This window comes from Danio aesculapii, chromosome 9, assembly GCF_903798145.1.
Source record: "Danio aesculapii chromosome 9, fDanAes4.1, whole genome shotgun sequence".
Lineage (NCBI taxonomy): Eukaryota > Metazoa > Chordata > Actinopteri > Cypriniformes > Danionidae > Danio > Danio aesculapii.
In genome coordinates this window covers 23388821-23415064 of record NC_079443.1, presented here as the reverse complement: position 1 = coordinate 23415064, position 26244 = coordinate 23388821, and the positions used below count along the sequence as shown (strand labels likewise).

Here is a 26244-nt window from a genome sequence, read left to right as displayed (position 1 = left end):
AAAAAACCAAAGAGATTTTCACATCTGATGGAAGAATCGTTTTTGGTTCCCCAAAGAACCATTTATTATAATTCTTCAATAAACCAACCTTTATTTTATGGTGTCCTTTCAAGATGCACTTCCACTTTAAAGAAACGTTGGCGTGATGAAAAGGTTCTATGGACGTAAAAGTTTCTCCACAGAACCATTCAAGAGCGTTTATTTTAAGTTTATTTAAGTTAATTGGTTTATTTAAGATCGTACATTTGAAAAAAGTAGTGTTATAGGGTCGTGCAGTGGTCCATGTGCAGATGTGAGCTGGCCCTTTAATAAAGTTGTGTGGCCCTGCTCTGTTGGGATAACACTGCTGGAGGCTGATCGGGAACTTCAGGAATGGCGCAAGACTTGCAACTCCATCCGGGCAAAATACTGATGCAAACGCCATCCACACATGCTTAGGGTTTTGAGTAAATGCTTGTCTGTGCCGTGAATCATCTGTAAAGTGGGTAATTGTATAACGACAGCATGACTCCGTGATTTGTAAGGGAATTCAACAACTCGTCGCCAAAGTTTTTTTTGCCGCTAACCTGCTCGGTTCTCCAGGTTTTATTTGCCAAGTAAGTGCGAAACAGGTTTGGTTTGACATAGAAATGCACGTAAACGTAGTTTAAACATATTTAACGTTTAATTCGAGTGTATTCTCTTGCATTAAAAGTTTGTGGAGAGGTTAAAAAGTGAAAGTTTTGTCACCAGAGCTAACTAGTTAGCCGCAACAAACGGTACACTTACCGTCTTTATCTCTAACTGTTAACTGTAATAACAAAAGCAGGCTGAAAATGTATTTAGATCGTTATTATCTGTCCTTAGTCTGTTTTTTTTACTTTCTCACCAGCTGTTGATATTAAGCACCCAAGTGTCTACCCAACCATCACCAAGCTGTTTTATTAAACAATTTAATAAACACTGCCGTATAGTCTGTAAACATATAAATTAACGTTATCTAAAACCTGTGAGTCGTTTATTTGTTTTACATGCAGTATTTGTTTTTCATTGTATAGAGTTATGTCATCTCTGATGCTGTGAAGTTTGCTGCAGATAAGCAAACACACCACACACACCTGCTGCTGGAGTTTCTGTAGAGACACATCTGGATTAATCTTCCCTCTCTGGATTAAACATGAAAGTGACAGTGACTTTTGGAAGAACTGGTGTTGTTGTCCCTTGTAAGGAAGGATGGACAGTGCGGGATCTCATCCAGCAAGCCACACAGAGATATAGAAAACTACTGGAGCAGGTGAGTTTAGTGATCTTATCAGATTTAAAGGGGGACACTGGTTGTAAGTTTCTTTTCTTTCTTTCTTTTTTTTGCTCATGTTGTTTTAAACCAACATAGTTTGCTTTATTTCACGTATCATGGCATGGTATTTTAGTCAACAATGTTAGGATAACTAATAAATGTACACTAGTGTTCAGATTCTTAACGTTCTTAAAACATTTAGTTTCTTATCCTAACCTAAAGTGAAAACTTGAATTTATTACTCCCTCCAGAATTTTGGCAGGGATATTATATTGATTTTTGCAGCCTAAAATAAAATTATAAGCCTGAAATTCATGCATTCATTTCCCTTCGGCTTAGTCCCTTTACTCATCAGGGGTCGCCACAGCGGAATGAACCGCCAATTTTTCCAGCATATGTTTTAAACAGCAGATGCCCTTCCAGCTGCAACCCAGTAATGGGAAACACATGCACTACGGCCAATTTAGTTTTTTCAGTTGACCTATAGTGCATGTCTTTGTACTGTGGGGGAAACCGGAGCACCTGGAGGAAACCCACACGAACAAGGGGAGAACATGCAAACTCTACACAGAAATGCCAACTGACCCAGCTGGGACTCGAACCAGCAACCTTCTTGCTGACAGGCGACAGTGCTAACCACTGAGCCATCGTGTCGCCCCAAGCCTAAAATTATATTTATCAAAAATATAGCATTGTTTGCTTATTATTATTTTTTTCTTTAAAATATACAAACATCTTATTTTATATTTATATAATATAAAACTAATGCATTTGCAAAATCCTACAGGGGCTGAATTATTATAAAATATTGTTAACATTTGAAATGTTTGCGATTTCAGATCAATTTATTTGAATATATTTTAAGATGTAATTTTTTTTTTATGCAAGATAAAAACTAAATTGTCAGTATCATCACTCCACTCTGTCACATGATATTTTAGAAGATTCTAATATGCGGAAGTTTAAGAAGCCTTTTTTAAATTTAAAGGTTAAAGACATTTTGATGCTTAATTAAGTCCTTAACAGCAAGCTCAAACAGCATTTATTTAGACAAAGAAATGCAATTAGACATTCTTCCCCTGTTAGGGGAAGTTCATTATCAAAAGTATTTTGTATAATTACCTAACAAAATTGACTTGCATGATTGCATTTCCAAACATCAGGTACCCAAATCTCAACTCAAGATAACGTGAGTTAACTACATGTTGTCTGCTCTCATGCAAAATAAATAAATAAAAATAAAAAACAGAGATCAAATGGTTTCCCATCATACAGACACATTAATATATTGATATATTTTGCTTGTCTCTTAGGAAGGGCCAGTTTTATTATCCTATCAGGGATGAAATCTGTGCAGTTTTGTGAATATTTGATGAAATATTCTTATTTTGTGCATATTTTGATTAGAAACATAATAGGACTGCACAAAATATTGTTTCTGTCACGATTGCCAGCAATCTAACCCATATAGATTGCTGGAGAACATTCACTATCACCCGGACTACAATCCTGTCTCCATAAGGACTACATATCCTGTCATACACCACACACACCTGTTCCAGTTCTCCTTTGATTACACAGAAAATGGTCAGGCAGGCGATGGTCACAATCATGAGCAGATGATAACATACAGGCAGATCCGGAAGCATAGTCAGATAACAAGCAAATGGTTGATACAGGCGGCGGGCAGGATAAACGATAAAACAATGGCGAGGGCCAAAACACAGAGAAACTAAACACGGAAAACGTGTACTATTTCTGGTTTAAAGTGTAGAACCATTTGTACTCTAACCACTAATATTGCATGTTGGACTTGAATTCGATTAGAACTACAAACTCAGATAAAAGGTGTAAATAAACTACAAATATGGCGGACACATGAAACCAACAACTACAGAGGCTTTAGGAAAAAAAAATTGTTTGAATGACTATTAATTAATATCTAGCCAACTGGAAAATATTTAAATCACATTTTCCATGTTATATTTCATATGCAACAACAACTGAACTATTATAAAGACTTGTTTGTATATTAACTTCTGAATGCATAATTATCCAAAGACCTGAAGAGATTTATCTGCATGAAAGACTCGTGAATGGCTGATTAACTTGCTGCTGCTTCTCCAATAAAGTAGGTAATGAAATATGAATGAAATGTGGATGATGTGTTAAGATGATAGGCAGGGGACGTAACTAAGCAAAATAACGGTCCGTTAATTAGGAAGTAGTATGTCCTAAAGCTTACATACTCTGCTGTTACACACTCAGAAGTATATACTACTATAGATAAGAGAATTGCGACACTCTGCGTACAGTTGTTATTTGAAACTAGAGTGTAGTGTTAACTAGGCATGGGCCCGTAAAAGATTCAGACGGTATGATAACCTTGGATAAAAATATCACGTTATCACGCTGTTGTGAATCCTGCTCTAAAATATATTCTTTTTAAATGTCTGGGTAAAACACTCAAACCTTTTCCCCTTTAAACACAATATATTTTATTTAGAGAAACTTTTCAAATATTTTGGAGCAGTAAACATGTCAGGCTAAATAATTCAAATGAATCATTGACTTCTGCTGTCTTCATTAGTTTCAAAATTTCTTTACAATTTAAAATGGCATCTATTGATATCTTTTCTGATGGACAAACTGTTGTCCTCCATAAAAAAAAAAACTAAATAATCTTACACATACCTTAGGAACAGTATAGCAGAACATTTTGCCGGTTTTAAAAACTTGATTTTTTTCCAAACTGCGGTATATCTTGAATACGGTTACTATCTCATGCTTGGTGTCGACTAGGGCTGGACGATATGGCAAAAATGCAATCTCGATAATTAATTATTTTCCATATTGAACAATAAAAATATATATTTTGATATAAGTTGTTATTGCTTCCAGATTTAAAGGAGTACCACAACAATGACAAGCCACAAAAATTAGTGTGTCCATTAAATGGCATAATATATTTCTATAATATATTCATAATATATTTTTCCGATAAATGTTTGGTGGCCGCAAATTCGGTACATCTAATAATATAATATAATATAATATAATATAATATAATATAATATAATATAATATAATATAATATAATATAATATAATATAATAATATAATATAATATAATATAATATAATATAATATAATATCAATATTATCATTGTTATTGACAAATTTTATCAGGATTTGATATAATATCGTTTATCGGCCCAGCCCTAGTATTAACATAGCTTAAATAAGAATGTAATTATACTATAAGAATAGTGAAAAATACTATGGTGATGATTATACTATAAGAATAGTATTAAAAAAATTGACAAACTAGCAAGTGATGATAGAATTTAAATTTTCAGCTGATCTTCACTAGTTCAAAACCTGATGTGTTTTGTCTCACATCTTGTACATCTTTATAAATGTTACTGATAATTCTGGGATTTAATCTTTCACTAACAGCATCCAGCATGGTGTCAGTTAATTAAGTCTCACAGTAACACAGAATGGCTAAAATCACAGCGGGATTACCACACGTTATGCAATTTAGAATGTTTGGATTTTACATTTAATTAAAGACCGATCCAAAATGTATGCTTTACCTAACGGGATTGAGTTGAACTATAAAGACCTCATTCATTAATTTCAAACCTTTTAGTCAGAATCACGTGACCTGATGTCTGATGGGAGCTGAAATGTCGACCTTCACTCTTATGATTGTCAAATTTAAAAAGCGGCCTTTCTCAGATGACGGGAAACTGCGAAACTGATTTTATGGAGTGAGTCAGGGGGCAGATATGTCTTGTCCAATTTTTTTTCTGTGTGATAAATGCAAATCAGAGTTAAAACGTGGCAGCCGTTGGTTCCCCTGAGCTGTGACCCTCTGCCCCCTCATCAGATATTTCCCTCATTGCTGCTTGAGCTTCATTATTTAAATACTACACCGCTTCGAGTGCCACCCATTTCTCCAGCATTTTCTCTCGGATCCCCCCCATGGACCGATGGGGGACGTGGATTCGACACTCTCCTGGCGCATTAGAGTTTAGACGGGCTTCTAATAAACACCAGGCTTTTCATCCTGCATCGCCGCAGGAGCCGCTGTGTCCAAATGAGCCCGTAAGATTGCTGCAAGACTTCCTCGCCTTACAATTTACCGCGTTATTGCTTTGTCTTTAGAGTGGTCAATTTGACTGATGGTAGACTGTCTTCTTGTTTAGTGTTGAAGCAGGAGAAGTGATCCGACCTGGGTGGCGGTGGCCTCGTATTGCACCCTGTCGTGTATCAGATAGTAATATCACACGATGGATTTGGCAGGTCAAGGCTCTGACAAGAGATTGCTAGTCGGATCTGGGTATAGCTTGGTTTTTAGTATGCTATCGGTGTGTGAGAGTTTAACAGACATTTACTCTTAGGGGTCACTGCATGTTGAGGTAAGCTCAGGCAATTTTTTTATTTATTTTTTTATTTTGGGTGGACGGGTCCTTTCACTCAGACACGTTTTTGTGCGTGCCTAGCCTTTATTTGTGTGTTTGTTATTCCCATCAGCTCAGTGTTATTGGCTGTTAGACTCAGGGGAATAGACGCGTGGGTCAGTGACGCACATGAGGAATCGGCGAGGATGGATGGTGCTGCCAGAGGGATCCTGATTGGCTGCTGTCTCCAGGGCCTCATTTTAAGGCCAGGGTGAATGTTGTTGTTGTTTGACTCTTGCAGAGTTTCAATGATCTTACTAGTGTCGGCTTGGGTCACTAGTGTTGCGCAGTACTGGATATCCAACAAGAAAATGCTTTAAAGGGACAGTTCGTGCAAAACTAAAAATTCTGTAATTTATTTTCCCCATCTTTAGTTCTAAACCTATTTAACTTTCTTTCTACTGTTGAATACAAAAGAAGATATTTTGAAGAATGTTGGAAACCGGTAACCATTGGCTTCCATAGTATTTGTTTTTCCTGCTATTGATGTTTATGGTTACAAGGTTTCAGCTTTCCTCAATATCTTCTTTCCGTTCAACAGAACAAAGAAACTCATAAAGCTTTGAAACCATTTGAGAGTGAGTAAACAGTGAGTAAACTTTCATTTTTTTGAACGCATTTCAGTGATCTGATCACAAGGTGTTAGCCGATACGCATTAATGTTAATTCCCTTAGTTCCCTTTTATTTCATCTTTCATTGTGACGCATGAGTTCTATTGAAGGAATGAACTCATGTTACATGTCTTATGAGTGAGAGGATGTGAGTGGCAATATAATATTGATGCTAATCTGTGTTTTGGTGAGTCATGAGAAGGTTACTGAAAACTTATTCTTAAGTAAAAGTACTGTTACTTGTAGCAAAAATGTAGTGCGAGTAACAGTATTTGTACAGTAATTTTCAAAGTATGAGTAAAAAGTATCCCTTTTTAAAGGACTCTAATATCTAGCAATATGCTGTTAAAATTATTCCATATTATACCTTGCAAATCAGTTGTGAAAATGTAGCTTACAGTACGTCAGTGCCATTTGGTTTTAAGGGTGTTTCTGAGATGTTTCTAAGACATTAAAAAGGCTAACACAAAGTGTGTAACGTTTCGAGCACACTGTCTGATAAAGAGCCAGTGTGCTTGAAATGTTACACGCTTTGTTGTAGCCTTTTCAATTTAATAAATTGGTATTTTTTGGAGCTTCGGTGTTGCCGCCTTTTTGAATATTGGATATTTTTGCGCTTTTAGACTGCCTTGGACTTATTATTTTATTGTATATCTTTATGAATCCCTTATCCAAATAGAACTGACACATCAATTACCCCTGAAGAACTTTTGGTTTGATTCTGGATTTATAGTATAAATATAGTTTTGACCATCTTTAATGTGCCATCACTTTGCCAAAACTGCTCTGTGAACATCAAATGTATTGATGAAAGAATCAATTTGACTTTTTTAAATGTATCATGTCTCATGTAATTGTTTTGAGTGCATCTTAGTAAACAGCTTGTAAATAATACCACAAAATATTATTTAAAAAAACAATAACAGTCTATGAACTGTTTAGTCAGTCATAGAGGAGCATTTTTCTAAACACTGAATGAATTGCATTAATTAAAAAAAGTATTTGATATAGGGCTGGGTGATTCATCGAAAAGTAATTAAGACATCCAGAATCTATAATCTATTTAATTTTTCCAGGTTGATTACTTTTTTTATTTATATTTTTTTATTACTTGTGATACCATGTGTGGAGTCACGTGACCCCACACATTTGCCTTGAGGCGGCATATTTTCCATTACATTAAAATTATTATTTACATCCAAATATTTGTTTACAGAAGATGCAAGAAATGCACCGTTTAAACTATTATTTACAGTATATACAATAGTTATTTTATTTAGAGGAGATGCTGCTTATTTTCTACTTATTTATTTTCCCTTTTTTAAAAGAAAAGTCTGATGTTCAATACATAATCATAGATAGTGTGTGTTTCCTTCAATTATTTTAAAATCAAGCAATGTACCCTTTATTCAAAAATCTCTCGGTTGTAATAAGCAATACAATAAGCAATACAAAATATGGGAAAAAATTTGACTAATTTATGCAGTGGTGAAGAAATGGGGAAAAATGCTCAAACTTTCGATCATCATGCTTTATTAATGTTCTGCTTCAGCCAAGAATTTTTATTTTGGTGCCTTCCTAAAGAATAAATTATTTTGGTGCGCCTTTAAAAACCGTGTTCAGTCAGTAGATTGTGAGTTAAGAGGTCTTTTGTGGCTGTCTGAATGCATTCGACCACATGATATAATAGGTTGATAAAACCAAATATAATAAAGTGTTTTTAATTGCATCTGGAAGTGGTCAAAAGGGAAAAAGCTCATTAATATTTAACACTCATGTCATGCAGTGCATCCAAAACAAAAAGTCAGGTCATTAGTTCTCTTAAATTGTGTCATGTGGGCTAAAAAATGTAATAATACTTATAAATTAATAATTTTGCTTGGACAAATGGACAATTTTAATTTAATTGGGATTTTTATGTATAAAATAATGTTTGTAAATACAAAATGGGTTTATTTTAGTTTTAGTTTTTGTCAAATTGATTTACAAATAATATTTTTCACAGAGTTTAGGCTGTTATGTGTCACCTCAATCACAACAATCAGTTGTAGTATACAGCTGTAATAGCATAAATACATTAAAGCCACTTTTGAGCAGCACCAATCTGTCTGTTTATATGCCTAATTTGGCACAAGAAATCTTATCTGTATTTGAAATGTATTATTTAAACCAAAATGACTGAATAGCCAGTATGGCAACTAAATAGCTAGTAAGGCTAAACTTCTGTAATCAATCTAAACATACTCTGAATCTGAAGAAGAGATTTCATGAAACTAGTTACAGGTAGGGAGTTACAGTCTCCCAAAATGCTGGATAATGGTATTACCTTCATGGATAGTACTATATAGCACAGTAATATTAGGTTTACTTGTGTTCCGTTTATGATCGGAAGCATTGTACCGCAGTATGGTTTTGTCAGTACCGAGAAGGCGGTACAATCGATCTTTGTGATAGATTGTTTTCATTACTCGGTTCTTTTTCCTGCGAGACTGTATGATTCAGAGCTGTTGGTAACTAATGTCCTTCAGGTTTCCCCTGAAGTTTCATTAATAGAGTTAATAATCATAATGTTGCATTTATTCATGAACGCAAGGAGGCTTCACAAATCACATCTCGGCGCTCTCAGCACAAAATGCAGAACAAGCCGAGCATTATGTTTGCAGGAATACTAACACCCCTCATCAATCAGTGAGCTTTTTGAACCTTTTGTGAACTTCACCGCTCTGCCTTGCCATTCCGCTTGAATTCAGTGCCAGTATGTTCCGTATTTGTTGAACACGCAAGGATGATTCCATGTTGCCCGTTCATTGATTACTGTATACATGCAACAGACACGATGCGTTTTCTTTTGGGTGTTTTGTAAGGACACCTACATGCTGGAGAAAGAGAGTTTGATAGATTGAAATTCACAAAATGTGTTTTGAGTTTGTGGAAAGACCTGGGTGTGTTTTGAAACCAACCAGGAATACACCAGGAATACAGTGAATTGCTCAATTGGAATGCAGCAAACTTGTGGATCCTGTGACAACATCACTTTTGCAAACCCTTGCTTTAAATTGCTCTTTGTGCTGTCTCTACTGTAAATGAAAATCCGGCTGTTGAGATCTGTAATTATTCAATTACTGGTGTTTCGCAAAGGCTTTATCTAATCACACCAGAAAGCTTAGTAATTGTGAGTAGGGCTGCACGATTCTGGCAAAAAATGTAAATCACGATTTTTTTTTTGCTTAAAATCAAGATGACGATTCTGTAGATGTAAAATAAAGGTTAATATTAGCAGGCTATTATCATTGTTATTCTCAAACATACTGTAAAACAATAATAAAAATTAACAATAGGCCTATGTGTAGGTCTACTGTTGGTTAAAATGCAAAGTTTTGTATAGTCATCATGGTGGACTTGAACAGACTTTTAATATGTCCTGTTTGTTAATTCACAGTAAAATGATGACATCAGAATACAACTATTCATAATTATAAAGTTGATTGATTGTGTTTAAGACATGTACTTGTCATCTGTTATTGACAACATTATTAGACTATTTGTTTTCACTAGTAAAATTAGAATTTTGTCATTATCGGACTCTTTCTTGCATTATATTCAACATTAATTATAGCAGGGGTCGGGAACCTTTTTTTCAGCAAAGAGCCATTTCTGATTTTTTTTGGCAAATGCATTTTCTTAAAGAGCCACGTGACTTGTATATATAAAATGTTGGTTGCATAATCTGATAGATAAAATGTCAGGACACCGGAACATGATGTTACTCAGCGGTTACAGTGAAAAAACCATGACACATCACTATTCAGTTTACTAACACCACTGACATTCAGTTCACTTCACTATTATGTGCCAAGCGAGAATAACTTTGTCTAATCTTCAAGATGAGCCCACCATTACCTCTTTCGTCATGTTTCGTCATGACTTCAGATCGCTTTGCGTCTGTCTCCTAATCCATTCACGCAGTTTTATCTTCTCTTGATCAGGCTCTTAATCAGATTCAACGTACTCGTGTTTAAAATATATATATGCTTGACTGCCTCTGGCATTTTAAAAACACTGTTATTATTTAGGTAGGCCACTATGCCATTATTTATTTTCGCTGCTCACTGCGGGCGAAACAACAATCACCGACCAATGAGAGTGATTGTAAATGTAACAACTGATTGGTCAAAAGAGACTACCTTGCGCGCGCACACACACACACACTCAACACACTCAACACACTTTTCACACCCACCCACACACAAACATGCAGGTATTCAACACTCACCACTTAATGCCGGATCAATTAAAACAAATACCGGAACGCAAAATAGGAATATCTGACATTACCCGGAGCAAGATCCAGCTCAAATTAAGCACTGCCACCAACAGTTCATTTGCGTACTCAACATACATGACTTATTCGCCATCTTTGAAAGGTTTCCTTTGCCTCGCGGTCTCCAATGAGGCAAGCAGAACTCGCACCATTCAAACTCCAAGATGCACCTGTCCAAACTCCTGTCCTGCGCCTGCTGTTTTTGTCCGGTTTGCACTTTATGCTGGAGCTCACACGCCTTCTTTCGGCTTTCGCTCAGCTGGTACTTTGCCGCGTGATGGGTTTCAAAATGTCTCTTAACATTTGATTTTTTTACAAGAGGAAATGTGTTTTCATCAAATCAGACAGAGCAGATCACCAGAGCTTTCAGTAAAAGCAAATGTTTCTGCCCACTCATTTTGAAACTTTTGATGTTCCTCGGGATTATTTTCTTTTTGCCATCATCACCAGTCATGAATGTTGTTTGAATTTACGTGCACGCGCGGTTACCATAGAAACGTAAGTTTATTCACAGCACCGCACACACGCATTGTTCGAAACGTTGAGTTTTTATTCTTTTTGTTCTCTCCAAAAAATTACAATAACGAGGGAACTATAATTGTATTTTCAATAGGAAACTGTTTTCTTGTTTTGTGACGGTTATAATTTTTTACTGAGAGGGAGTACTTTTTAAGGGAGACAGCAGGAGAGCCACGTATTTTGGTCAAAGAGCCACTTGTGGCTCGCGAGCCATAGGTTCCCGACCACTGATATATAGGCTAGGGTTGTTATACTGACACAGTAAACATTTATTTTCATGCACAACACCGTGTTCGCTATGAAAGAAAAAACATATCCAATGTTTGTCGTAATCATAACGGTAAAATATGATGATATGATCATTTAAATAATGTGCGCACAGGTTTCAATTTCACTTCTGAGTGCGGCTCATGGCTGCCGTCACTGTGAGGAAAAAAAACACATACATGCAAATCAAACCTCCCGCACGGCCCACAAACTATCGATCTGTGCAACAAACAACGTTATTTACAACTTCATTACCTGTTATCCACAGCCTATGCAGCTTCTGTTCACTAAAGAAGGCGTCATAGATGGGCACGCACGCGTTATCTGCAATGTTGCAAGATTGGGTGGTTTTATTTTTGCGGGTAAAAAATTACATAGGTGGGTAGTTTAAAATTGGGCGGTTTTGTAACAGCGTGCCCGCCAGCCTTGGTCTCCACTTCTAAACCTGTTGTGATCCCCAAAGAGGTGCCATAGCCCCCGTTCTCCACATACAAACGCTTACAACAGTTGTGATCTCCCAATGAGACTACAGATTGTAAGGTGGTGCCTTTTTAGTTCTCAGCGCGTTTTAGGCTTGAAATAGTCAGCTACATCTGGCAACTGGTTCTCGGAAGTAAACAAACAGCTGGCGGTCAGCTCACGTGTGATTTCGCGACTGTGAATACATTTACATGAAGACAGAAATTACAGTTTTGGGTGAATTATACCTTTTTAAATACAGAATGTGACACTTTTAACGCTATTTGAACGTGTCAATGTTGCTGTGAAGATTTGTGCAACTGACTTGCTTCTCTCCTGACCTTGAAAATATAGTTGGCTGAATCGTAGAAAAAGCTGAATTAAGGTCGTGTGTAGGGTCGAATCGAGATCGTGATCTTTTTCCGATTAATGGAGCAGCACTAAATATAACTATTCATAATTATAAAGTTGAATTATTATGTTTGAGATATATGCTTGGAATTTGTCATTGACAACATTATTAGACCATTTGTTTTCACTGGTAAAATGAGACATTTGTCATTATCAGATTCCCTCTTTTGTTATATTCATCATTACATAGACTAGAGTACTTATATTGACACAGTAAACATTTATTTTCATGCACAACACTGTGGGTTCATTATTAAAGGAAAAAATATATCAAATGCTTGTCGTAATCATAACTGTAAAATGCGTTATGATCATATAATGTGCATGCCGGCTTCACTTTCACTTCCGAGTGCGGCTCATGGCTGCCGTCACTCTGAGAGAAAAAAACACACACATGCAAATCATTCTTTCAGCGCGGCTCTTAAACGATCGCTCTGTGCAACAAACTGAACAATATTTACAACTTTATTACCTGTTATTCACAGCCTATGCCGGTTCTGTTCACTAAAGAAGGTGTTATTGGCGAGCACGCGCATGTTCTCGGAAGTAAACAAACAGCTTGCGGTTAGCTCACGTGTGTTTTATTTATTTTTGCGGCCGCAAATATATCATTACATTTGGACAGAAATTATATTTCTGGGTGAATTATACCTTATAAATACAGTATGTGACACTTTGAACACCATTTGAAGGTGTTGATGTTGCTGTGAAGACTTGTGCAGCCGCCTTTACGCTTCTCTCCTGACCTTAAAAATATAATTGGCTGAATCGTAGAAAAGCTGAATTAAGATTGTGTGTAGGGTCGAATCGAGATCGTGATCTTTTTTCAATTAATCATGCAGCCCTAATTGTAAGCTAACTGCCTGTGATTATCTGTTTTAAATGCTTGGACATTAGCGAGATTTCAGCGTGTCTGTGGTGTTCTTGTAGATTGTGATGGGTTATGCTCCTCGAATAAGCAGAATGGGCAACTGATATGCTTTTAACTGTCGTTGGAAAGTATTAGCATTGTTTTTAATGGTTATAAACCATGCTCAGAGCAGGGTCAATACCACACTGTTAGCCCTGCATTGTGGTGCCAAATGGGTAACGAATTCAAAATATTTTCTGAATAGTTTAAACAGCACAGAAGAACCAACCACTCAGCTTCATTCTCTCTGTAACAACATTGAGAAACAACATATGGAAGCACAAAAGGGACCAAATACATATAAAAAGCCTTTAAATGGACAGATTCCGATGTGCAAAAATGATGAGCATTGTGAATTGTGATAAAAGATAACCCAATATTTAGTTTATTTTTGGTTTAGAATGACAAAGGTTGCACCATTTCATTAATGCTAATGTCCTAAAGAGTGGTTTAATATGATTGAGCAATAGCTGGGTTTCCTACCTAACTTTAATAATTTTTTTTCAGTTACCCCCCCCCCCCCCCCAAAAAAGAAATTCACTTCAAGTGAGTATAGAAATGTTTTTGCAGATTAAGAGATTTTCATCCAAATATGGCCATTTCTTTCAATCATTTCTTATGGGATACTTCAAAATGTGCATTAACAGAGGGAGATGAATTGGGTTGGGTTTCGAGAATTCTAAATTTGAAAGAACTGGGGATTCGAAATGATGTGCGCATTTCGATTCAGCTTATCGATTCTGATCATTATGAGCTGCTTTTAAAGATAATATCAGCTTCCAAATTATATTTTAATCCTGAAGTTGAAATATTAAGTGCTGTTTTGCTCTTTTTATTGTGTAAGTAGATAGAGCGCACCTGCCGATTCGGCACATCAGCAACAAGCACCAGTAAATCATCATCACCTCCTTGTCTTATGTGTTTTAACTGAACGTTAATAAACGTAAGACAGTATGTAAAATTGGACTGCTGCTTACTGACATGGATATCACGTACCGACCAATGTTTCAACCATGAGTAGATGCCAACAGCTTGGTATGCAACCTTTTTTCTTGACTGATATTTCATTTGTCAGAATAAACAATTCACTGCAATGGATTGAATCTTTTGAGAATTGATTTTGCTTAAAATAAAATGAAAATCTGACCCTCAGATTAGATTCAGTTAAATGATTAAACATTAGAACTAAACAGAATTAAAAGAAAAAAAAAACTTAAAATATATCACTTTGTGCATTTTAATCTAGAATAAGAGTTTTTTTTGTTAAGAAATTATATCTTTTTTTTTTGTTGTTGTTGTTGCACCAGAAGTTTAAATAGTCATTTATTTTGAAGGATAGAGCTTTGGAGCAGAGCATAAAAATGTATTAAGCTGTTTTAAAAATTGAACCTAATTATACATTAAAGTATGTAGATCTAAATAAATGAAGATGATACATTTAGTCCAATGTGCCCCCCCCCCCACCTCCCCCAATAGCACCCTGAGTCTAAGAAACAAAAATTAAGGATGTTTTTATATGCAAAAATATCTAAGCCTAACTACATAAATAAAAAGGCTGCAAACTGAATCATTTGTTAAAAAAAACAAAAAAAAAACCCCAAAAGATCATTTAATCTATTGTGGAGCCTCTAAAGAAAAGAAGAAAAAAGAAAAGAAGATTTTTGCAGTTTTTGTTCAGAGTTGTGCTCTATTAAGCTTACTAAGGACAACATTTTTCATAGAAAAAGCATACAAAAATTGCATACTTTAGATTCTTGCTAAAGTTTAAAACATTATTTTTGCATGCTCTGATACATCCAGAAATCCACTGTGTTTTATTAACTATTTTATGTGTCTTTTTTAGCTCATATTTTGAGGAAAATGTCTGAGATTGAGACTGTTAGCAGGACTTTTTTAGTTTTATCTTTAGTTGTAAAAAAGGTTTCATTTTCAGATGTAACAGTCAGAGTAAATTGTACAATCCAAAATGTAAGCAAATATAGACCTAGCCTGACCCATAGAACTACCTCTGACTGTCAGTATGGCAAAATGTGCATGTCAGTTTTTCTCTGGAGGTGGCATAATGTGTTCAATGATGTGTTTAAAAGAAGATTATTTGGTTTTTTAAATCGCACACTGCAAATTCTAGAATGCACCCAATCAATAAAGATTGAATATAAAGCGTCATGAGAACTAGTTGACTTATTGTAAAGAAAACGTATAGTTTTTCAGTTTTAAAACCTTTCCTGTTGATTCAGGATCCAATTTTTATAATAAACATTTATATTAAACAAAGTATTCAGCACTTAAGTAATATTTAGTGTATTGATACCTTATTAACTATGACATTAGCAGTAATACATAAAAGGGTTGTTTTCTGCTCCCCTTTAAAAGCATTAGACTATTATTTGACTATCATTTGCATGATTTTTTTTTTTGCATTCAGCATTGTTTATCCATGTCCCCTGTGATATTATCAGAACAGAACTGTCATCATTTTTGGGTCACGACCCACCAGTTGTGGACCACTGCCCTATACAAAATGATTTTCCCATTCACTTTGGCCTAGTTTTATGGATGAGCTAATTGCTTGTAGTCTTTGTTGCACTGGAGGCTTTCAACTTGTCCAAATGCCTGTGAGTTAATAGAGGTTAAGCTGTAGCCTTGCTCTTTGTGTTTCATATTTGTGGACAGTTCGACCTCTTAGCTAGCTGTCACAGCTTGGAGCACAACTACTTGGCTGTGCGTTATCTCGGCCGTGATAGAGCGGCGAGAAGTGTTGTTAATTACCAGATTTCCTTCGTTGCCATTGAAGTCTCGGTAGCTCACAGTCTTGCGTTTTTTGTTATGCTAATCGGAAACATTTTCCTGCAGCTGTGTAATTATGCATTTAATGCGTTGCAGGATTAAAGCGAACGAGAAATGGCCTAGATTTAGTTGCGCTAATCTTTAGCCTTTTAAATGGTGCCATACATCAGCTATCACTTGAAAAGAGCGTGGATGCCACTTTGAGGATTTGCTGTCTAATTTTTGCCACATAAATACAGAGGCCTTCTGCTTTACGTATTGTGCTTTGTTATATTCAATGAGGTGTTTTTTTCTATTGACCCGGACATGTCAGTTTCCAGCAGGAAGAAAAGATTCCTGTGATCTTCAGCCAGCGCTCTCAAGAATGTTCCGGGATGGGAAAATGTGCTCGAGTCTTAGGCCTTGCATACTTAGCATGTCTGCAGGCCTTTGTCCATAGGCAGTAAATTGTCTGAGAGAGAGAGACCTTAAGCGGAGGAAGTGCTTGGGAGTCACTCAGGAAGTTATCAGCCCATTGAAAAGGGACACTTAATTACCCAGGCAGACGTAGGCCGGAGTTGTGCTGCTATTTTTTCATTAAGCACAGGAATGCCAGATGCACGAGTGCTGAGTTGGCTGCCAAAGCAGCTGATATCATGCAAAAGTCTGGACTTGTGCCAGCAAGAAAACAATTAGCATACCTCGCCTCAGAGACAAAGTCGGTTAGCATCTGCTCTCAATGAGAAGCATTCCATGCTAGGTGCGTGGTTTGTAATGGAAACTACCTTTGGACCTCAAGATGTCCCAGAGAAGTAGTCCGTTCAGCCTTCAGACCATTTTTGGCAGCGTAACTCCTTCTCGGAACCCTAATGTGTTGTTTTCTGTGGATTCACATCCACTGTTGTGGTTTTATTTTCCCGTAGTCATTGTTTTCAGTGACAGTCGAAGACCTAGTTCTCTCTTGTTGAAAACATTTCTTGGAATAAACCAAATAAACACAACATGTACTTAGGCTTGTGAGCAAGCCTGGTTTTTGGATTTATTTTAGCCTGTGCTGATGTGTTTCATCCATTTGCAAAATGTGTATGCTAAACTGGACAAACGTTTGTGGACAACTGAACATAGTGTACTTGAATCATTAGTCATTTATTGGCCTTTAACACCTGGTCAATTCATGTGTTTTCTCTGAAAACATGATATAATCTGTTATAACTTAACAGGCTCAAAAAATGTTAAGGCATGGTGTAGCTATATATCTGACTGTCATCTTTACTGTATGCAAATTTATAACAAAACGGAGTCTATAACATGACAAACACTGAGAGTGTTAAATAACTTCTCCATCGCTTTCTTCTTTCCAGCGTTTATCACACTTCCTTTTTTGCTCTCAAATTTCATTTTCATTGTAAAATATGAAACATACCCTGTATCTTTTGCTGAATATCAGTTTTAATAATCCATAATGGCAATCAGTCATACAATAAGTTTATACAATATAGGAAATAAAGTCAAGCAATCAGTCAAATGTGCAGAATCGGTGTATGTGGTTACATAAATTAATGTATTAACTTATCTTTGCACTCAGCCAAAACACGTTACCTGAGAACAAGTAATAGATTCAAAAGACCAAGGAGTCATTAGATATAGACAAGGTTAATTAAATATCACATTTAACAACTATAGTGAGATGAGATTAAGTGGTTGATGAGCTGTCCGACGTGTGCTGCTCTCACCTGGGGAGCTGTGCTCAAAGCACCCGCTGACTGCCTGGGGCTCAGACGTTCATATACACTGCAGAGCATGACTGAATGTGGTAATGTAATGTGCGTTTTCAGCGGTGTAGTGTGAACATAAATCTGTTCAGAAACACTAGGTGAAACACCAGTGTGGGCGTTGATTGTTTTCATTCTTTGTGTTTATGTCCAACTTTTCAAAATGACTCCAGAATTTAAGGCTTTTGCATCATGTATTTATTTTATTGTACTTTTTAGCTGTCTTTTAAAAAACTGATTATTTTACAAGGCTTACTTAAATGGTTAGTGTAAGTAACTGCCAACATGTTTTGCAGTCTCCAAAACCTCAATTTAGTCATTATGTGTGATTAAAGAATGTCTCTGTGTTGGAAAAATTGAATTTGAAATTGTATTTGTCGCCTTATTAATGTAGATCATATTATCATTGCAGGAGTAGCAATAGAGAGTCCATAAATGCTGTCCAAAGAGGTCCGCTCTTTGATGTGGTAGTCTCATTTAAGTACTGATTACGCACATACACATCCCTTCATGTTGGCCTCTGTGCCCAGGAAAATATTAATTTCATTTGTGTTACCTTATAAAAAAGTATCTCATTTCATTCAGGCTATATTACAATCCATAACGGAAAATGAAGTGTGGGTCAGAAAACAGTATGTTTATTAAATTCAATTCACAGCAAAATTGGTGTTTTCATATTTGACCAGAAAGAGCAGGAACGCAGTGTGGAGGTGGAAGATCTTTCTTGGAGATGGACAACATCTTATTGCATCATTATCATCACCATCATGATCATCATTACTGTTTATGAGTCTGGTAATGATGTTAGGGTTGGTAATGGACCCTGCGCCAACAAAAGCAATCGTAGCAATACGGCAGGAGCCCCACTGCTCACCGTCATCAGGGTAAAAATGGCAAAATGTTCCAGAGATTTCTATCGTTTCATTACAGCGCAGCCTCGCTATCTCTTGCTACACACGTACCCTCATTCAATAGTCTCGTAGCTGGGAATAGGCCTTAATGTGCCATGTAATACAGCATTATTCCCATAGACTGGCACGCTGACGCCCTTGGTTGAATGCCAGAAACTGCAGCACTCATGGCCTTCGGCTCACCCTCATTCACACTGCCCCACTGCAAGTGCTCAAAAGCTTGAGGCTCATTTAGTTGAAGTCATGATTAAACAGGTGCGTTGGCTGGCAAACGTTGTTTTGCTCGTGAGCTGAATGAGATGAAATCATATGAGATCTTGTGTCGTGGTTTTACTAGGTGAAATGCAAGATTTCTGTGATACATTGGGAGTTCTTCAGGGTTTAGGATGACTCTCATGTTATAGAGGCTGTACAATAAGGAGTGAATCATGTTTGGCATAAAATTAGCTGTGACTAGGTGATGAGTCTACATGCACCTTTAGTAATTGCGGCGTATAAACCTCTAAATGCCTGAAGGGACAACATTGTTTAACAATGGAGATGATCATAAAATGTGAATGTGCCTCTCTTTCTGGAGGATATTTTTTGCCATGTCATAATGATCTGCCGTGTTTAAATAAAAAAAACATTTTCCTAATGTTTTTTTCTTTTGCCTTTTTCCCTCCCTAAACATTCTGAGCAGAAAAACTGCAAAAAATGTACAACACATGCAGTCTACTTGGAATATAACCATATTTTGTTCTGCTCCATTGGTATCATCTGGAAGAACAGTCTCAACCAGATTTCACAGACTCCCAGATGGACATACAATCTTAAACCGTCTGAACAAAACAAATGTGACAGCAGTGATAAATATGTAACGTGATGTCTTTGTGCAGCCTTTTTCAAAGTTCATCTCTCACACTTGATCAAAAATTAAACTTGCTTGAGACTGTGAACTTGTTAATTAGGCGGCTGTTTCACAGCAACAATACCGAAGCATAATCATATGTAGCTATTATAGAAAATGATTATGACAGGGGTGTTGAAGTATAAGTGTTTCCAAGAAATCCATTTAACATTAGCTCACTATATTTAAAGAAATGTCAAATAGACATTTATTACTTGATTAACTGACATTAATATGCATAGCTTATTCGTATTGTAAGTACTGGTGCACCCTGGAGCCAATACAAGTCATGTAATATATTCATGTATAAAAAACATCTTTTCAGATGGTTAGTTTTTATGGATTTAGGGCTAAAAATGTTTGAAATAATTAAAAGGTCCTATGAAATTAAAATTAAGTTTTTTAGTTGTTAATATAAGTATTGTTCGTTTTTAGGATATCTATTAGCTAGTGTACCCCAAAACAGTGACAAAATTTGGATTTAGAAGATATAAATCTGATACAAAGCCTGTGGTTCATCACTTCCGCCTAAATAGATCAATGGTTTTATTCACGTCAACTCATACCACAGTTTCTCATCACTTCAATTCAATTCAATTCACCTTTATTTGTATAGTGCTTTTACAATGTAGATTGCGTCAAAGCAGCTTCACATAAAAGGTCATAGTAAATAGGAACAGTGTAGTTCAGTTTTCAGTGTTTAAGTTCAGTTCAGTTTAGCTCAGTTCAGTGTGGTTTAAAAATCACTACTGAGAGTCCAAACACTGAAGAGCAAATCCAACGATGCGCAGCTCCACAGATCCCAAACATGCAAGCCAGTGGCGACAGAGGAGAGGGAAAAAAACTTCAGTAATTGGCGAAAGTGAAGAAAAAAAACCTTGAGAGAAACCAGACTCAGTTGGGCACGACCATTTTAATTTTTCCACTGGCCAAATGTCTTGTGCAGAGCTGCAGTCTCAGTGGCAGGGGCTGGAAGCTGGCCTCAGCAAAGACTCGTCATAACTTCATAACCAATCAAATGCTCTCTAATATCTGACAGGCCCTGCCCCATTCATACGCTTCTCATTTATTTTATTTTTAAAGAATGAAATAATCAAAGTACTGTATGCTGCCATGTTTAAAGGTGCTAGTGCACTGGCATGTTGAATTGCACTAATTTAAGTATCTTTTATTTGTTGAAGTATCAAGTATTTAAAGTTTTTTTTAATGGATTTTCAAACATTTTAGAAAGCTTGTACATTTATTTATTTATTTATATATATATATATATATATATATATATATATATATATATATATTGTCTTTATTGCTGTTTGCATTATATTTTAGAACCATATACTTTAGAACAGTTTTTTTGAAACTGTATTTTATACAAGTGCATTGTCATACTCTGCTCTTTTTGTAAAATAATGCTTTTACATTTAAGACCTGGATAATGTTATCACTTGTAAGTTGTACTACATATATTATGTTTAGTGTAATTGAAGAAAATGTGGAAACCGTTTGCACAGTTTCTTTAATTGACATTACTGAAATTGATGGATTAAAACAATGTTGAGACTACTAGCATTTAAGATGTTGACTGAACATGGTTTAACAGTATTAGTTAAAGGTAATAAAGTAATCTTACTATAAAACCCTAAGTAAGGTTACTAAATATTCAAGGGTATGTTAACTACAATATATATTAAACTAGCTTGATTTTTACCAGTTAATTTACTTAAGAAGTTTTGGGTTTTTACTTAAGTAGTTTTGGGTTTCTTACATTAAGACAACAATTAACTTAACTTCAGGTTTCCCTGTAAGTAAAGCAGCCGAAATAAGTTTCCTTCACAGGGTGGCAGGGCGCACCCTTATGGATAGGGTGAGGAGCTCTGACACCCGGGAGGAGCTTGGAGTAGACCCGCTGCTCCTCCACATCGAGAGAAGTCAGCTGAGGTGGCTTCGGCATCTGCTTCAGATGCCTCCTGGATGCCTAAGAAGGTCTTCCAGGCATGTCCCACCGCGAGGAGGCCTCGGGGAAGACCCAGGACACGCTGGAGGGTCTATGTCTCTCGGCTGGCCTGGGAACGCCTCGGGATCCCCCCAGAGGAGCTGGAGGAAGTGTCTGGGGAGAGGGAAGCTTGGAGTTCTCTCCTAAGACTGCTGCCTCCATGACCCGGCCCCGCAAAAAGCGGTGGAAAATGATGATGATGATGATGATGATGATGAACTGAACATGTTAGAATTTACAGTGTGTGAATAATCAAAGTAATTTGTTTTTTTTAAAAGGGCAGGAGGTACTTTGTCACCTTGTTTTGGCTGAGCATGTCAAATATCAAATAAAAATGCATATTTCAAAGCACTTTACAAGACCTTTAATTAAGACCCCATTCATCAAACACACTTTATTTCTGGTCAGTTCTATTACTTTTTATTTTATGCATTTTAAGAATTTTATATTTTCTCTGAATCTCTGTGTTTTGCCAACATTGTTTGAACTTTTAGACCTCTCTGCTGTCCAATAGCATCTTTTCCTTTAAACATTTATATAAAAAATGTATATTTAACTAGGTCATGTACAGTATGTGTTTATGCTTGTCGGTACAGAGAGAAGGTCAAATTAATTTTTTTTATCAGTAGTGCTGAAAGACAAGGCTTTAAAAATGAACATTGTCTAAATTTGAGTCACACGCAATCTCAGTTTGTCTTTTGCGAGTTGACAGTTCTGTGGTCTTACAGCCAGAATAAACAGGATATGCCTATATCAAAGTCATGTTTCAATGAAGTCATCTTTCAATCAGTGCAGTTTTGCAAATACTTCAAGCCAAGGCAAACACAGTTTAAGCATACCATACCTCCCACTTGTATTCCTCTAGTTTCTGCATGGCAGTGTTTAAAGTCAATCAACTCCATGTTTTGGATTCAGATCTGATGACATCAGATCAGGCACAAGATAGAATTATGCCATTTGTTGTGCAGATGTCTTTGCAGATGACGTTATACCTCGCTACTTGGCATAAGCTGAAATTTGACATTTAAGTACATATCTGTTACATCACAACAGTATGTGAAACCAAGTTGGTGCTGACAAGTTGTTTATTTGTGCATAATGATGTGTTCTGCCTGTGATTTGTCAGCATTGATCAGAAAAAGTCTATCGGTCCTATGATAGAGCCTTGCGGCACTCCTCATGTAGGAGACTTCTAAGTTGTTTGGCAATGATTGACTGTAATGAAAAATGTTCAGTGCTGCTTGTATATCCTAGTGTTCTGATACACAGAGCTCTGATATTAGCATACACACTGCTTATTGTTAACCCTGATTTTTTTGGTCACGAGGTGCATGGTTACAGTTTAGACACCACTGTGGGAACTCTGAGTAACTGATAACAGTGAGGTCAGTACATGTGTTGTTTTTTTGATAACTCACACCTGATGCTTTGTTTGTAGGAGGGGGATTTCCTGGTACGAACCCATCATGTTGAGTACTGTGATGGGGGAATTCTGGACCCTGATGATGTGCTAACAGACCTGGTAGAGGACAAGGACAAGGTAAGGCCAAGTGAAATAGTTAGGTGTTAATACTTGGGATATTAATCCACAAGGTGACATGTGTTTATTGTATTATATGTGGATTCATTATTGAAGGCCAATTGCTTTGCAAATGGCTTTTAGCGAGCACCTCTAATCATGGCCCTTTAAACATAAAAATTGATTGTAAACAATTGGTCATTGCTGTTTGCTTGGTTGGAATGTGATCTGCATAACATTAATCCTACTTCAGTGTTTTGGAATTCATGGAGTTCTTCCTTTACCCATCTGGATTATGAAATTATATTTGGTCTACAAAAAACAAAAAATAATATATGTTTTGCAATAAAATTTAGTTCAGTATCCAGTTAATAAATGTATAATTTGCATTAGCTTATAAGCAGTGGTGTAACTCATCACAAATCTCGATGGATCACATCGTGTTTTTTTTTGTCACGGATCGGACCTTTTTTTGGATCAGTCAACAAGGGAGTACTCTTTTTGTTTTATTACAATAACAGTACTGAAAGAAGCTTTTGGTTTTAACTAACAGAAATTAAAACCTGTAATTTTATTAAAAATAAAACGAAGAAATAATCAGTTGAATAAAAATAAATTGTAAAATATTCAGTACTGTGAAAAATCACTGTTACTACTACTGTTGCTTTAAACATATTTATTTTTAGTCTGCAAATCACCATCATTTATAATTTATGTTGGGTGGGTGTTGCAATCCCTATCTTTTATAGATTAATTGTGCAGCTTACACTGAATGCATTGATGCAGGCTAAAGAAGTAGTGACAGAATAACCTAAGAAACCCACCACATCACAAATAACCTACCACAACTTCTTCCGTCATCATTATATTTTACAGAAAAGCTTAAATGCTTTCATACATGTGATTGGAATGACGCGAGAGGCAATCTCTCTGCAGATGTTACAAATTTAGGATTAATCGACAGGCTAAAAAAAAAGTATTAATCCGTGGGTCATGTGAGTTCCAAACCATGGGTTGTGATCCGTACACACCCCTACCTATAAGAGTCATTCTTTTGTAAATAGAGTAACAGATGTCACATTTTCAGTTTTATCTTGTTGTATCCAGCCCTTCACTACAGACTTGAAGTTTTCATCTAATGCAACACATGATTTTTTTTCCTATCCTAATTCATGATGAAATTTACCAGGGTTTTGTTTGTTTTTATTTATTTATTTTTTTGTCCAGATGTATAAAAAATATCTGAGGCAGCTAGGATGCATTGACGATGCATTTTCATGGTATTTGATGCATAATAATCATACAATCCAACAAATTTGTAGTTAATGTCAGTCATTCCAGAACAACAAAATGGCATATAACATCAGAACACATTTACTCTCGCAGATGTCGTGAGAAAATGTGAGAATTTATGGAGAACATAATAAGGTTAGTTTGCAGTGCAATGTGTGGCAAATATATGTGCTGTGAAAAGAGAAAATGTTAAAATACATTACTGAACGTGAAGTGCTTTGCTGCTTTTTTTATAGATGTTATGATGAGAAACATGTAACCAACCATAATATTTTTATTACCTTTTATGGCCATGACGGTCGTTCTTTGTTTATAATGAAAGTGCAGGATATGCTTCACCGGTTCATATGGAAAGCACATCGTTGACATTTGCTTGAGAGGAGGCCATTTGGACCCTCTCTGAGGAAAGAGTGGTCTCTCCAATGAGCCCTCGGGTATTCTGTTTGTCCTTTCTCTGTATGGAGGTTATTATATTGAGCTGTGTGGCCGCTCCTAACTCAATAACACAAAAGGGCATTTGCCTCCTAATTGAATTCTCTCAGACATCAGATGCAAAGCTTTTGATTTCTGCACACTAATTAATAGAAGTGAAGGCACAAGGCATTATGGGTGGCATGATCTCTCTCTCTCTCTCTCTCTTGAAGCAAGATGATTTCTGGGATATCACTTTATAATCAAAGTGTGGAAGTGTTTTATAGGCTTTAGCCACAGGGAATGCAGTCCGTTTCTGAGGAATAATTTGCATATGAAAGATGAAAAATGGTCATGATTTAAAGATTATGAGTGGGACTATTAGTGTAGAGATGATAGCGCCCAGCGTGTGAGCTTTCAGACTCCTTATAATTGGTCCTAACCATAACTATACAAAAAAAAACTATGCTATTTTGGTGCCATGTTGTGATTACGGTGGATTCAGTGCTTAATTTATTGCTAAGTTATAATAAAATAAAACAATGCACTTAATTGTTCCTACTGAACATGCATATGTTAAATTGCATTGTAAGCATATATAACCTCATATAAAACCTCTATTAATGCTTAATATATAATGCATGTATTTTGTTCTGTCAGGTATAAATCATCAACAAGGTGTTGTTTACATTGAATTCGAGGTTTACATTTACATTGAAATAAATATTTATGGCTTGAAACAAATGTAAACTTTATGGGTCTAAACTGCAGGGCTATGAATTTGTTGCCATACAGGTGACTGAAAACCAGCATTAAGGCCCAAGCAGTAACCTTAAAATTAGGGCTCCGCAATATATCGCTTCAGCATCGATATTGCAATGTGTGCATCTGCAACAGTTACATTGCAAGATATGCAATGTTTAGTCTGAATTATAGTTGACCAGGAACTACAGAACACAAGTTGAACCAAAATAGAGTAAAGGTTTATCATTTGCTAGTTATTTAAAGGGCGCCTATGGTGAACGATCTACTTTTCAAGCTGTTTGGACAAAAATGTGTGTAAGTATAGTGTATAAACTGTCATATTGGGGGCGAAATAAACACACCCAGTCCTTTTTTCAAATTTAACAACATAAAAACGGTGGACCAATTGGAGCGGTTTTCAAATCGACCGCAACTTTACGTAGGAGTGCGGTCTCCCCGCCCACCAATATTGATTGACAGCTGCGCGCATTAACATGTCCGGTAGTCACGTGTATAATCATATCATTAAGAGAGGACGAGCGCAAAGCAGCCGGGAATAAAAGGTGTGTTCAGTTCGCTAGGATCATCAATCATCATCAAACTAATCAAGAGTGAGTTTTGCAAGTTTAAAATGTTTTAAAACAGAGCATGTGTGTAATGAATTACAGCGATTCACTTATTCAGCACAGCCGCGGACAATTA

General features: G+C 36.3%; 1 protein-coding gene across 1 annotated transcript in view; it reads left to right on the top strand.

The window, feature by feature from the left end:
* Window positions 1–342: 342 nt before the first annotated feature.
* pard3bb (par-3 family cell polarity regulator beta b) overlaps window positions 343–26244 on the top strand; it is a 641621-nt gene continuing 615719 nt past the window's right edge. The window contains exons 1-3 of the mRNA XM_056465228.1: window positions 343–596; window positions 1038–1273; window positions 23014–23115. Coding sequence (XP_056321203.1) covers window positions 1157–1273; window positions 23014–23115 — 219 coding nt within the window. The 5' untranslated portion in view covers window positions 343–596; window positions 1038–1156. The remainder of the gene's footprint in view (window positions 597–1037; window positions 1274–23013; window positions 23116–26244) is intronic.